The 14,468-nt window shown below is 58.6% G+C and overlaps 1 protein-coding gene across 10 annotated transcripts in view; it reads left to right on the top strand.

Moving 5' to 3' along the window:
• Positions 1–14,468, top strand: part of TTLL11 (tubulin tyrosine ligase like 11) — a 271,423-nt gene that overhangs the window by 241,512 nt on the left and 15,443 nt on the right. For 7 of the 10 annotated variants that reach the window (XM_070056361.1, XM_070056388.1, XM_070056342.1 and 4 more), the window contains one exon: positions 10,215–12,185. The exons of the other annotated variants lie outside the window; for them this stretch is intronic. In XM_070056361.1, the coding sequence (XP_069912462.1) occupies positions 10,215–10,489 (275 nt within the window). In that variant the 3' untranslated portion in view covers positions 10,490–12,185. Of the gene's footprint in view, positions 1–10,214; positions 12,186–14,468 lie in introns of those variants that run through there. 10 annotated transcript variants of the gene reach the window in all.

The following is a 14,468-nucleotide window of genomic DNA, read 5'->3' as shown; positions in this document are numbered from 1 at the left end:
CCTCCTGCTAACCCATCTGGGAAGGCAGTGGGTGATGGCCCAAGTGCTCAGGCCCCTGCCACCCATGTAGGAGACCAGAATGGAGTTCCTAGCTCCTGGCTTCAGCCTGGCCCTGCCTTGGCTGTTGCAGCCATTTGGGAGGTAGACTAGTGGGTGGAACATGTCTCTCTCCCTCTCTGTCACTCCGCATTTCAAATCAATGAATAAATAAGTCTATTATTCATTGCTCATTATTCACAATATCAAAAGTAGAACAGAAGATGAAAAAAGCAAGAGAGAATGCATCCTAGGGGTCCATCAGTGAGAGAAGGCTTTTTATTTCTTTATTTAAAATTTATTCATTTATTTAAAAGACAGGGTTACAGAGAGGGAAGGAGAGAGAGAGAGAGAGAGAGAGAGAGAGAGAGATCTTCCATTTGCTGATTCACTCCCCAAATGGCCACAACGACCAGGGCTAGGCCAGGCCGAAGCCAGGAGTCAAGAGCTCCTCCATCCAGGTCTCCAACATGGGTGCAGGGTCCGTTGCTTTCCCAGGTGCATCAGCAGGGATCTGGATCAAAAGTGGAGCAGCCAGGACTTGAACTGGTACCCATAAGGGATGCCTGCATCAGAGGCAGTAGCTTAACTCACTGCACCACAGCACCCACCCAGGGGAAGGCTTTTTAAAACTCAGGACACACTCCCAGGATGGAACTCTGCAGTCTGTAAAAAGGAGAGCCGTGTCCAGACACGGGGTCAGAATTTGCCGAGTGCAGTAACGCCCCTGTCCCAGACCCCTCCGTGCACCCAGGGTGCCTGGCTGCCCTTTGATGCAGGCATACTGCAGGCTGTAACCAGTGCACACTTCTGGCACGCGGGGGTCACAGCAAACAGAGCAGTGGCGACAAACAGGGCTCTCCCAGGCGCCGCACACACAGCTCTTCCATTTGAGTGTTTTCACTGTGGCCACTGTGAGCTCGCTGTCACCTCGCCTGCCTCTCCCAGGCTGTAGGCACTGCTTCCTGTGCGTTCTAGCTCTAACCACTCCCATCTCTCACACCCGTCTTTATTCCCCTCTCCCCTGCCCACCACCCTCCCCCCGGCCCCGCCAGGCTCATTCATCTCTCTGCCCACCTGACAGGTGTCAGCCAGTGCCACTGCTTCGATGCAGCTGCCACCCCTGCAACTTTACGAACCCCAGCGGCGAGAGCCTGTCGCTGGGCAGGAGGAGTAGACTTGCTTTGTGGAAGAGGAGGAGTGCGGGGGAGGTTTTGTGCCATTTAGCTGGTAGGCAGAGAGCAGCGAACATGCAGAAGCGGGAAGGGACCTCCCAGGTGGTTATTTGCACCCCATCCCTGGAGACAGCCCCTTGGAGGCTGCATGCCCACGGGTAGCGATGTCAGGGCAAGCCCAGCCACTACCGGCAGCCAGCGAGACATGGCGCCTTCCCTGCCTCTCTCAGTCTCCTGACGCCGGATCAGAGCACATCATAGAGCCACCAGCTGCAGGCTGGGAGGCCTGGGGGCATGGCCCTCCCTGCCCACACCTGGCTCACAGACCCCAAGACAAAGGTGGAGCTTTGCCATGTCACCAATCGCAGGTGACCGGTTCCTCTCCCGCCTCAATTTTGTCCTGGGGAGTGACTGGGAGCTGCTCCCGCAGCGCCGGACACCTGACTGCTCTCATTCATCCGCTCGTTACCGCCAGTGTCGTTGTCATCCTGGATGCACCCGGGGCGGCGCCATCTCTGATGTCCTTTCGGAGCCCAGAGGCTGCGGCCACGCGCTGAGGAGTGAGTGTGGCACCTCACATAGTCCCTTCGGAGCCGTGAATCTCAACACAGGGCGTCCGGAACGGACAGCAGGACGCGCTAACTGGTACCGCAGCCCCGTCTCCCCAGCGACTCAGGAACCCGTGGCCAGGTCGTGGCATCTCTGAGTGGCGCTGGGTGGGCCTGGGCCGGGACCTCGGGGCCACTGCGCCCAGGCCGCTGTGATGGGCGGAATGATGGAATGGTTGCTTTCGTCTTTGATTATGTTTGTTATTTGGGTGCCGCGGGCTTCTGGGGGTAATGAGTTTCCTGCAAGGTCTATTTATGGTTCACTCCTGACACTTACAGATTTTCCAGCCAGCCAAGGACAAAGGTGACAGTGACTCGCTGTTGCCGAAACATTCACATGTGACGACTGCGCCTGTGCAACCTTCATCCCAGAGCTGGGGGGGGGGGGGGGGCTGGGGGGGGCGGCAGGATCAGGGCTTCTCCCCTTCCTTGCCTTGAAGCCTGGACATACAGGATGTTTCCAGCTGGTCTGGGGGAGACCCAGAGTGGGGCTGCGGTGGGACTCTCAGCACCACCACTGGCCAGCAGCGTGACCTTGGGCCCATGCAGTGTGACCTTGGGCACGTGCCTGGCTCTCTGGGGGCTCAGCACCCTGCTGCATACAGTGTGAAGTGCTGGCCTCGGAGGGCTGCCATGGGCCATCCCGTGTACCCAGTGCAGGGCGCACTGGCGGGCAGATGGTCCTCGGGAAATGGAGTTTGCCACTTTAGTCATTATCGCTATTTGAAAATTTGTTTTATTTATTTGAGAGACAAAGGGAAATACACACAGACCAAGAAAGGGAGAGAGCATCCAAGCACTGGTTCCCTCCCCAAACGCCTCCGCGAGCCTCGTGAAACAAGCGATGGATGATAGTGAAAGACAGGGATGAAACTGGCTGTTGTGGGGGAGCGCGGGCTTGTACCCAGAGGCCCCGCTGATTAACTGCGGTGTGGAGCTGCTGTGGCCTGCGGTGTGGAGCTGCTGTGGCCTCCGGTGCACAGTGGACTGCGGCCGGCTAACACTAGGCGGGATCCCTCCGCCGTTCGCCATCTACGAACACCATTAGGCTTCCGCCATGAAGCAGAGGCATGTCTCCCGGGTGAGGGACAAGAAGGAGATCTAAAGGCTGGGACAGAGAAGGAGCCGGCCAGTCCTGTCCTAGCTGTGGAATCACCAGCAAGCAAGCTCAGGTATTTGTGAGAGGAAGAAAGAAAAAAGAAAAAAAGTTTTCCTATTCAGTCTGGGGTAGTATCCCTGGCTGTCGGCGCTGATTTGGTTTTAGATACGTCATGGGTTCCGTACGCTGTAGAATAATACAGAAATGCCAACGCGGGGAAAGTGTAACGTGGGAGGGGGAGCGTGAGCTGGAGGGTCGGACAGCCATGCTTTTTGTTTTTGTAAAGATTTATTTACCTATTTGAAAGGCAGAGTGATACGGAGGGAGACAGAGACACCTTCCATCTGCTGGTCCACTCCCCAAATGGCCGCAATGGCAGGGGCTGGGCCAGGCCACAGAGCCAGGAGCCTGGAACTCCATCTGGGTCTCCCATGAGGCTGGCAGGGCTGTCATCCTCTGCTTTCCCAGGTGCATTAGCAGGGAGCTGGATAGGAAGTGGAACAGCCGGGACTCGAACCAGCACCCCGATGGGATGCCAGTGCCGCAGACGGTGGCTAAACCTGCACAATGCCAGCCCCGGGCGTGGGTTTAAATGCCACCTCCATCCACTTAGGGGGTGACCTTGACAGCCTGCCGGCCTCTCTGGGCCTGTGCACCTCGACTCTAAGTGGGGGGCATTGGCTGCCTTCCCAGCATTACCCTGAGAACCACAAGAGCAGCAGATTTTCTTTGTCAACTGAAGAGGGCTGTGCGCAGGGAGGGGTGAGCCTTGTTTCCGTCCTTAAGCCCCGGGAAAGATGATGGGATTACTGCAGGGCGGCCAGCACCGCTTTCAGTAAGTCCTGTGCGCAGAGCCTGCCTCCCTGGGAGCCAGCCAGGAGCAGCCCGTGGGCCCGCCCTCGCCCTGCTGATTGACAGAATGAGGCCACAGCCCGTCGGGGGCCGCCTCGCAACATCCGAGTGGCCGTCTCTGGTGAGAGGTGTGCGCCTGGCTGCAGCTGGAACATTTGTCTCTAAGGCCACTCTGCCCAGCGACATCCGTCGGCCCTGAAGTTCAGAAAACCTCCCCAGCTCATGGCAGGCAGAGCCGGCAGGTAGGGAGAGCAGGGCTGCCAACAGCGGCAGGTCTGACCACAGCTCCCCATGCAGGAGGCCCAGGCCCCTCCCTCTCTCACCACCAGGCAGGCATCGCTTCTAGAATCAACACTCCCACTCCCACCTCTCCGCAGGCTCCCAGAGCAGGAAAGCAGTTGAAGGGATGATGGTGCCTGGCCCCTGCGCCACCCCCAGCCGTGAGACTCTGGCCAGGCTCTTTTTGGATGTCAGAGGGGATTGGCGCTAACACCTGCTCCGGGAGGCTTTCGTACGATTAAGCCAAGCAGCGCTTAGGCAGCCCTGCACCCAGGGCCTTGTGAGTCACGAGGCTGGAACGTGAGCTGCTGCCCTGGGGCTGGCGTGGCTTTTCCTCCAACAGGCGCTCACGGCAGCCTCGCAGGGCCTCGCTCCCGCCTCCCCGGCCAGGCTCCGAGGGTTTTCCTGGGCAGCTTCTAGAAGAACCGGGTAGGGGTTAGCATTTCTTATGTTCTTTCTGAGGGGCTCAGGTAGTCTCAGACACTTGGTTATCGGTGAGACAGGGGTGCTGGAGGCACCTCGTAGGGTGGAGGGTTTGGGGTGCTGTGCACGCAATCTGTTCTCCCACCAAACTCATGTCTTAAAACCCTAATGCCCAGTAGGACTGTGTTTGGAGGTTGGCCCTGTCAGGAGGTAGTTAAGGTTATAGGAGATCGTAAGGGCGCCATATGAGCGCCGACAAAGTCCACAGATTATTTGATGCCCAAGACATTTGAAAGCCACAGGCCTCGAGGGGAATGTTACGCTCCTGGGTCGGGGGCAGAGCCTCTCAAAAGACTGCTGGAGTTGGCCCCCGACCTCCCCACCCCACCCCCTGGGCAGAGCTGGGGCTCATCGGCACTGCCTTCAGACCATATTCGGGATCCAGTGGTTCCGTCCACCTCCGGCACTACCACCGGGCCCCAGCCACTGCGATCAGACCAGTGCAGTAACGGCCACCCGACCTCCTCGCTATCCTATGTCACGGTGGCGTCAGCCCAGCAGGCACAGCGATCCCGTCACTGCAGAACTCCCCAGTGACCTCCTGCCCTCGTCAGCGTGAAACCCAAAGTCCTGCCACGTCTGCAGGGCCCCTGTGGCCTGGCCTTCTAGAACCTTCCCCGGCTCCTCTTCTTCAGCACGGATAGAGAAGGGCAGGGGGCCGTGGGGCTCTGCCCCGCTTGGTGGCCCGGCCGTGACGCTGGAAGAACCCTGGGATGTGTGGTTGCTCAGAGGCTGAGGGAGGATTTAACGCACAACTGGAACAATGTCACGGCTTTGCAGCTCCATTACCAATCTTTCAGAAATAACTGGTCGGTTTTGCTCTCCGAGTGTCATTAAAACGCAGACATTTTTAGCCCAAAGTCAAGCTTCTGTCAGGTTGGGAGCAGGTCCTTCCACAAAGAGGCCCCTTTTTTTGCACTCGGGCTTTTGGGGTGACCTGTGCAGACTGGACATGAAGACACACAGCAAGGGACGAGGTTCTCAAAGTGGGGTCCCCGGCGTCACCTGGGAACTTGCTTGAGAGGCAGATTCTCAGCCTCAGGTCCCTGGATCAAACTCTAGGGGATCCGGGTCCTCGGCAGAGACAGAGCCAGATGGAGAGACCCTCCATCCAGTACTTCACTGTCCAAGTGCCGTGACAGCTGGGGCTGGACCAGGCCAAAGCCAGGAACCGGGAACTCATTCCCGTCTAAGCCTGTTCGTCCCACAACTACGTTCTGAGAGAGAGAGAGACAGAGAGACAGAGACAGAGATTTACAGAGATTTGAGGTGCTGATGTTGTAGAGTAGCAGGTAAATCCCCCACCTGTGACGCTGGCATCTCATATGGACGCCTGTTTGAGTCCCAGCTGCTCCACTTCCAATCCAGCTCCCCGGTAATGTGCTGGGAACGAAACAGAGGATGGCCCAAGTGCTTGGACCCCAGTACCCATGTGGGAGACGCAGATGGCACTCATAGCCCCTGGCTTTGGCCTGGTCCAGCCTGGTCATTGTAGCCATGTGGGGAGTGAACCAGCAGATGGAAGATCCTCTCCCTTCTCCCTTCTCCCTTCTCCCTTCCTTCTCCCTTCTCCCTTCTCCCTTCTCCCTTCTCCCTTTCTCTCTGTAACTCTGCCCTACAAATAAATAAATCAATCTTTTTTTTTTTTTTTTTACAAAAAAAAGTTTATTTGAAAGGCAGAGTTAACAGAGAGAGAGGGACACAAAGAGAGATTTCCCATCCCATTGGTTCACTCCCCAAATGGTCACAATGGCCAGGGCTGGGCCAGGCCAAAGCCAAGATGCCAGACCTCCCAAGTGGGTGGCGGAGACCCAAGCACCTGGGCTGTCCTCCGCTGCTTTCCCAGACATGTTAGGGATCTGGATGGGGAAGCGGGCAGCTGGGACTTGAACCTGTACTCACATGGGATGGCGACATCGCAGGTGGCAGCCTCACCCACTGCACCACAGCACCGGCCCCGACATCTGCATTCTTAACCGCCAAGCCCAGGCGTGTTCGTGGTAGGACTGCTGGGAAGGGGTTTCCAGAAAAGAGATGCAGAAGCTGGAATCCCAGCCCTGCCCCCTGCAGAGGGACCTGAGGGCGAGTGGCTTCACCGCTGTGGCCTCGGCGCTCACACACGCGGCGGGAGCTGCAGCAGGGATGGGGTACCTGTTCTTGGCCCCTTTACAGCGGCTTCCCCTTGTCCTCTCTTTCACTATCCTTGGTTCCAGTCACCCGCCGTCAACCTCTACCCAAAAACATTAAACAGAAAATTCTAGAAATAAGCTAAGTTTGAAGTTGCTCGCAGTCTGACTTAGCCAGATGACATCTGGTTCCGTCCTGCCGGGAACGTGAGCCACCCCTTTGCCCAGCGTACCCGTGCTGCGTGTCCTGCCCACCCACGGGTCACTCGGCTGCTGTCATGGTTACCAGAGGGGCCGTGCTGGTACCACGGTGCTGGTATTCAGTTGCGTATCATACTTACTGAAGGCCCCGAAGCACAAGAGTAGTGAACGCGGGTCCTGCGGGCAGTCCCACAGGGCACGCAGCAGAAAGCATGGTGCAGACGTATGGGCTCAGTACCGTCCACTCGGCAGATGTCCACCTGGGGCCTTGGAGAGTCCCCTCCGCCCAGGATAAGGAAGCATTACTGTTTGTGTGTGTGTGATACACTTTATCAAAGCAGGATATACGTATGCAGATGGTCTGCACTGTATGCTTTTCTTTTCTTTTCTTTTCTTCTTTTTTTATTTGAAAGGCAGAGTTAGAGATAGGCAGAAGGAGGGAGGGAAGGAATGAGGGAGAGAGAGAGAGAGAAACAGAGAGAAGGAGAGAGAGAGAGAGGTCTTCTATTCACTGGTTCACTCCCCAAGTGGCCATAACGGCCAGAGCTGCGCTGATCCAAAGCCAGGAGCCAGGAGCTTCTTCCAGGTCTCCCACATGGGTACAGGGGCCCAAGCACTTGGGCCATCTTCCACTGCTTTCCCAGGCCACAGCAGAGAGCTGGATCAGAAGTGGAGCAGCCGGGACTCTAACCAGCGCCCATATGGGATGCCAGCACTGCAGGTGGTGGCTTTACCCACTACCCTTTGCACCGGCCCCAACCTTGTATTCAAAGCAATCCAAGTACATGTACCTGACTTCAAATCCAAGTATCGGGGAGAAGTCCTCATTGGCAGCAGCTATGCCCACACAGTCTGCTTCGGCTGGCTCGAACTTCCGCTGTGCCTCCTGAATCCAACGCAGGAAGGCTGAGTCGAGAAAAACCAGAAAACGTAGACAAAGCAAAAAGAAAATGGAAGTAACTGAAGTAAAGTGTTAAATCTCACTTCTTGCTGGAGAGAGTCGTCTTCAGATGATGCAGTCAGGCCACGCCCTCCTCCCCGCCACCCCAGCCCCCCTTGCCCACCATAGGTCCTCATTATAGCTTTTCTATAGCTCTACCCAAGGGAACATAACACATCCTCGTTGAATAACTAGGTGCGGTGAGTGGCAGGTCCTGGCTTCTTAGAGTGAGACCCAGCACGTCTGAAGGGCGTGGTGGTGACTTCAGTGCCCGGGAAGGCGAGGAGGGGTCGTGCAGGGCTGAGCTGCTGGGCCTACTGCTTGTTCCGGTCCTGGACGAGGCTGGAGCCGAGCGGGAACGGTGCGCTGCCACCTCTCTGGAGGGAGACTCGCCCGCTGCCAGTGCCGTCAGCCAAACTGAGCGCTGCGATGGAGGGGCAGGCGGCTGGCTGTCTGGCCCCAGCTTCTTATCTTGTCAAGGCCCAGGGACGCAGAGCCTGTGGGCTTGGCACTGCTGGCCAGCCATGCTCGGAGCAGCGGTGTTCAGATTGCACGGTCGGGAAGGAGGGTTCTGGGCCTTGGGCTTCTCTTCTGCTTGGTGCATTTAGGACCCTCCCACCTGACCGTGACACACACACACCCACCCCCCAGGAGAGTTCTGGCCCAGAGCCGGTGGGGAAGATATGGCTGTCTCTACGGTTAGACTGAAGCCCCTTTCCCCCCGTGTCTGGTCCATGCCAGTCCCCTGTTTATGTGGAAAGGGAAAAGGATTTACAGCTAAGTGTTCTCCCCATTAGCTCCTGCGATGGCAGGCAGAGCAGGGGGCCTGCGGGCAGCTGCAGGGAACAGAGGCTGAGCCTAAACGTTCTGATGGACGTGGAAGGGGACAGGAAGCCCTCGGAGCCCAGGGCCCGTGAGTAACCCAAGGTCACACGCTCTGGGCCAGGAGCAGGTGACTGAGGGAGCAGCCACTGGGAGGCATGGACCGGGGAAGCCAGGGCCAGCCCCACCTAAAACAGCATGTGACATCTGGCTGGCCTCAGTGTCACCGTCCCCAGGGAGCCAGGAGTCCCACAGACTTAGATCCCAGGAAGCATCTGTGCTTGGATGGTGGGAAGACCCAGAGCCTTCCATGCAGCGGGACTTAAACCTGGAAGTCAGTGTTTGAATTTCCAGGCCGGGCACAGGGTCCTGCCAGCATCAGTGGCCCTGTCTGTTCAGTGGCTCGTACCAACTCACTTGTTCATTCATTCATTCATTCATTCACGTGTTCAGCCTGTCTCTGTTGAGCGCCTTCTGTGTGCCTGGTGCTAGGGTGACAGTGATGAAGTGGAGGTCACAGTGCAGCAAGGAAAATGGAGACAAAGACCCTCAGAAACCAATGCCAGGCTGGCTGCGAAGCGCTGGAGACTGGGCCCAGCCCAGGGACCAGGCACAGTCTCCCTGGATGTGTGGCCCAGCTCCAATCCCAAAGACAAGCGAGAGGCCAGGAGGCCAGGCAGGCAGGGAAGGGTATTCCAGGGGCGTTCAGCCTGTACACTGCACAATAGACTCCCGGCCAGAGACAAGAGGTTGGGTTTATTTTACTTTGGGAGATGAACTGTACACGTGGCAAAAAACGTGTCAACCTCTGGTGAGCATGTGGCTGGGAGGTTAAGCTGCTGCTCTGGGACACCGCGCATGTCAGAGGACCCGCGCTGGAGTCACAGTTCTGCTTCCGTCCCACCTCCCTGCTAACACGCACCCTGGGAGGCAGCAGGCGCCGGCTCAGGTTCTTGGGTCCCTGCCACCCACGTGGGAGAGCCAGGTGGCTTCAGGCTGCTCAGGCGTTGGAGAGTGAAACTGTAGCTGGGCGACCTCTCCCTGCCTGTCTCTCTGTCTCTCCCTTTCTCTCTCTCTCTGCCTTTCCAATAAAAATGAAAATAAAAATGTTTAAACATCAGTCTCGCTCTTTGCCTTTCAAATAAAAATGAGAAAAAGACAAGTAAAATTTCTTGAAATGCAGAAACCTTAAGCCCTCTGATGAGTTTTAAGAACTGCACACACCCAAGACAACAGCACCTCTCACCAGCCAGACCGCTGTCAGACCGCCTTCCCCCGGTCAACTCTCTGGCCCTCTCCACGCCAGGGAGCCGGGTGTGAATGGGGATTTCCGTGTGGTGCTGAGGCCAGGCTGGGGGCGGTGGGGGCGGGGTTTAGATCCAACCCCACCGCTGTCCGCCCGGGACTCTGACAGCTTCCTCGTCTGTCAAACAGGGTTCAGTGCACCTGCTTCTCAGGGCTGGGTGGTAGGGACCCTGGGAGAGAGCCTCCCCCTCCCCGCTCCAGCGTGGCCCCGGGGATGGGGGCAGAGGTGGCGGTGGGCGAAGGGCTGGCTCCTGCTGGCACCTCACAGCACTGCTCTCCTGTCCCCAGGGATGTGCCTGCAGGCGTTCGTGGAAGCCTTCTTCTTCCTGGCCCAGCGCAAGTTCAAGCTGCTGCCCCTCCACGAGCAGGTGGCCTCGCTGATCGACCTGTGCGAATACCACCTGTCCATGCTGGACGAAAAGCGCCTGGCCAGCAGCCGGGGCGGCCTGCACCCCCAGGGCGGCCCTCCCGGGGCAGGTTCCCCGCAGCTGGCCGGGGGCAACCCCCCACCCCGCACCTGCGGGGCCAACAGGCTCGGCCATCCCAGACACGCTCTGTCCTGAGGGGCCCACCCCAGCCCCCAGAAGGCGAGAGGGCGCCCTCCAAGACTCCCTGCCTGCGGAGGGTCGGCGGAATTCCCGAGTGAGACGCCCCCGTGCTCCGCGGCGCTGCACCCTGCTGGCCTCCCGCGACGCATCCCTGGACACACGACCTGTGAAACGTGACAGACGGGCACCTTCTGTTCTGGGCTCACGGGCCGCACCCACTGAGGGCAGCGCTGCTGTGTTCGAGGGTGGGGCACTCACGACCCCCACGAGTCCAGATCTGCGGGCCAGAAGTGGAGCCTCAGTGGGGCGGGGCCGCTGGGCATGGCTGCTTCTGGCCCGGGAGTACCACGTGCCCACCACCACCACCACCAAGAAGGCAGCGCGCACCTCCCAGCCCAATCACCTGCTACCTGGGTGTAGTGAACAGATTAGCCTCGTTTATTTCATTAGCTTGCCTAGTGCTGCAATGTTCGGTTTGTTGCTAATTAAGAAATAATTAAGAAGTAACTAATTAAGTAATGAGGCTCCCAGAGCCTCAGAGCTGACAGGGAGCCTCAAAGGTCACTTTGTTAGATTTTGTTTGACCTTGACCCCGAAGCAGGGATGCCACTTCTGGCCTCCCTGACCAGGTGGTCCTGTGGCCCCTGGATGAGCTCCTGCATGGGAGGGGCAGCCCGGGGATGAGGGACAGGGCTCCCTAGGGGAGGACAGAGACCTGGGGAGGCAGCAGGGTGGGCAGGAGTGGGCCTTGTCTGAAGCCCAGGATCCAGGAGCCCCGTTCCTTGTCTCTGTCTGTGCCCCAGGCCTACGCCCTCAGAGGTACCATGGGCCTTCCAAAGCCACGCCCTCCAGGACACTAGGGTTGAAGGGTCAGGGTGGCCTTTTCCCAGAGGGCTCCTTTAGGGGCTGCCATGAGTACGGGGGTCCCCACGCTCTGAGTGAGGAAGCAGCTGCACCGTCCGTGCCTGGCACACAGCGGGAGGCAGAATGTGCCTGCAGGTGCAGGGTGGGGGCCTGGGGCGTGTTCCCCCATCTTCCTTCTCCTGCATCTCGTCTTCTCTTCCTTCCTTCTGACGTCCTGTCTTGTCTGCCCGTCCAAGTCCTCTTCACCCAGACCGATGGGTGCAGCTGGCTCCAGGCCCTTGTGCCCAGTAGATGCTCAAAAAGCATCTTGTTGAAATGAATTGCTTAGATTTGCAAAGAGGAGGTTGCTAGCCCCAGCGCTCCCCAAAGGTTGACCAGTTGTTTTACAGTCAGGGTGGGGGGCTCTGTTAACCCTTGCCTGACCTCCTTCCTGCTAGAACCCCACTCTCTCAAGCAGTAAACCCTTCTCCTTGCAGCGTGACCACGTGCAGTGTCCCTGCCACTCTGTTTCTGTCCCTGCTGCTGCTTCCTCTTGCTTCCAGGGAGCGGGGCGGAGCCCACAGGCCGTGGCCCTTCCCAGAGGAGGGGCCTGGAGCCCAGCCCTGCAGCGGCCACACCAGAGACGGCAGACACCTGTAAATGACTTTTGTTCTCCCAAGCTGCACGCAGGAGTGGCTGCCGCAGGTGGGAGGGGCAGGGTGCGCCTCCGGGTGTGTATCGGGTGCTTTTCCATGTGGGGTGTTTCAAGGCGTCATCAGCCCGGTTCTCCTGTCGCCTTGGACAGTTGGATCATGCTATTCCTATTTTCAGATGAAGAATAAAAGGCCTTGTAAGGCCACACGGTCAAGACATGGTCCAGGTCTGTGTGTCGACTCCATGTCCCTCGGTGAGCGGGAATCCAGCTCCAAACACAGAGCCCTGGCAGGTCCACCCTTCTCCGGGACAGCCTGGGGTCTCCCCGGCCCGGCTCACTGGCAACCTGTGGCCTGAGCAACCAGTGGTCCCAGGCAGTCCACTGTGAGAAGCAGAGTTTGAAGCCCCCCAACCATGCCTCCTCTTCCAGGCCCCTTCGGCAGGACAAATGGAGTCCACTGTGACAGGCCAGGGGCTGTGTCTCAGCGGGCAGCAGTGGGAGCCTTCTGACCGAGCTCAACTCAACGGCCTTTCTCCACGTCGGCCTTCAGACATTGGCAAGCTGGTCTAAGAAGTTTAGCAGGTGATGTGGGTATGCACTTGCCAAAGACAAATGTCACGTGCAGGCCTAAAACCAACCAAGCACACTATGTGGAGGGTGGGGGTGGGTCAAGGTGTTGGCTCCCAGCTGCATGTTTGGGGTGATAAGAAAACCGTCAGGTGTCCGGTGGGGAAGGTCCTTGCCTGCCTGGTGCCGGCATTGGACGGCAGTCGCCGGCAGTTACGAGTCCCTCCGTCCTGGAAGGAGCCCCTCCTTGCAGATAAGATCCCCCGGGAAGCCCTGGGAGGGCACGGGTGCTGGGCAATGGTTGGTACGGGAACAAGTTCAAGGCTGCTCCACCACCAGAGCCAGCCACAAGCCACTCCCCTACCTAGTTCCTCCTGGCAGGTGGCCCTGTGTCTGTTCCTGGACCTGTGCACTCAGGCTACCAGGTGTGATGGATGGGAGGAAACCCAGCCAGGGGCCCGGGGTAGAGCTAAGGGTCTCCCAGCTTCACTGTGGGTCGGACCTATCCCTTAGTCACAGGGGTGGGGGACATTTGTAACACCATCCGCGGGCCATACAAATTATCAGCTTAAAAATTAGCCTGCTACAGATTTACTGAAGTTCGAATCCCACCTTCGGTTGTCATGGCAGGGCCTGACCAAATGGTTTTGTGGGCCTTATACGGCCTGAGGGCTCGACATCCAGGATGACAGGTTCCCAGGGCAACCGGAGAGGGAACCTTCCAGAAAACAGAGCAGGTCAACCAGCCTGGGCCCACCTGCCCCCTTCTGGATGCCCCCAGGGCAGCTCCCCTGCCCATCCTTTGACCGCCCATGACCTTGCCCGCCACCTTCCTTCCAGCCTCCCCAGGGGCAGCCCCAGGTTCCCTGCTGTGAAGAGCAGGAGCTTTGTCTGCAGGGGTGTGGCCGGAATGGAGCCTGCGGAAGGGCCTACGCAGGAGATTTAACACAGCTGTTGGCCAGTGCCCTCCTGTGGGCAGAAGCAAGGCCTCCTGGGGACAGGAGCCCCCCCTCCCCAAGCAAGCCTCCCAGGGCCTCTGCCCACCCTCCCTAGCTCTGACCTCATCGCGTGTGGTTTGGGCTTCACCATCCCCCGGCCCTCGCTCCTCCCCACTCCCTCCCCCTCCCTCCTCCCACAGCCTGGAGCTGGCACTCCACCCGACAGCTTAGGATTTCTCTCCCATTTCATGACTAATGCCCTCTGCCCCTTGGCCCCATCACCAAGGACGGGACCCGTGACACTTGGCACGTGAGCAGCTTGGCACGCATAGCTCAGAGACGATGACCTTGCCGGTCAGGAAGCTCCCTCCTCGCACCGCCCTGTGCTGTAGCCAAAAACCCACCTCGCCAGGTGGACATTTTTGCGGGATGGAGGTGAGAGACTTCCCCATGTGCTGGGTTGAATTCCGCCCCACCCCCACCACGTGTCTTCTGTCCCCAGGCACCAAGGAGTCCAACAGGACGGTCCACTCAGTGGCCTCCATCTCCAGAAACCAGAAGTCGTGATTTTGGTGTGACTGGGAGACCACACACACCCTCGTACACACACACTCACTGATGAGTTCCTTGTTCCTAGCACTTTGGCTCTGAGTCTCACTTGAGAGCAGAGTGGGGGGGTCTCTGCAGCCCTGGGGCAGCTTAGCCTCACCGGGAGGCTCCTGGGACATACCCCCTCCAACAGGAAAGTGTGTGCTCGGAGTCCAGCTAGGTCTGCCCCGCGCCCTGGCTCCCCAAGGCCCCTCCGGGACAGTGGCAGCAGCGGGGACATCTTCCCTGCGGTGTCTCTCGCGTCCCAGTGGAAAGCCCACAGGAGGCCCAGTCTGTATGTGCTCTGTGGGGCAATCATGAACTAGGACCTCTCTCTCTGATCCCATGGGAGGCCAAGGGCTCGATGAGGGGCCGCCCCTCCCCCAGAAGCATCCCCGGAAGT

The sequence above is a fragment of the Oryctolagus cuniculus genome, chromosome 1 (genome assembly GCF_964237555.1).
Source record: "Oryctolagus cuniculus chromosome 1, mOryCun1.1, whole genome shotgun sequence".
In the NCBI taxonomy this organism is placed as follows: domain Eukaryota; kingdom Metazoa; phylum Chordata; class Mammalia; order Lagomorpha; family Leporidae; genus Oryctolagus; species Oryctolagus cuniculus.
This window is presented reverse-complemented; position numbering and strand designations above follow the sequence as displayed.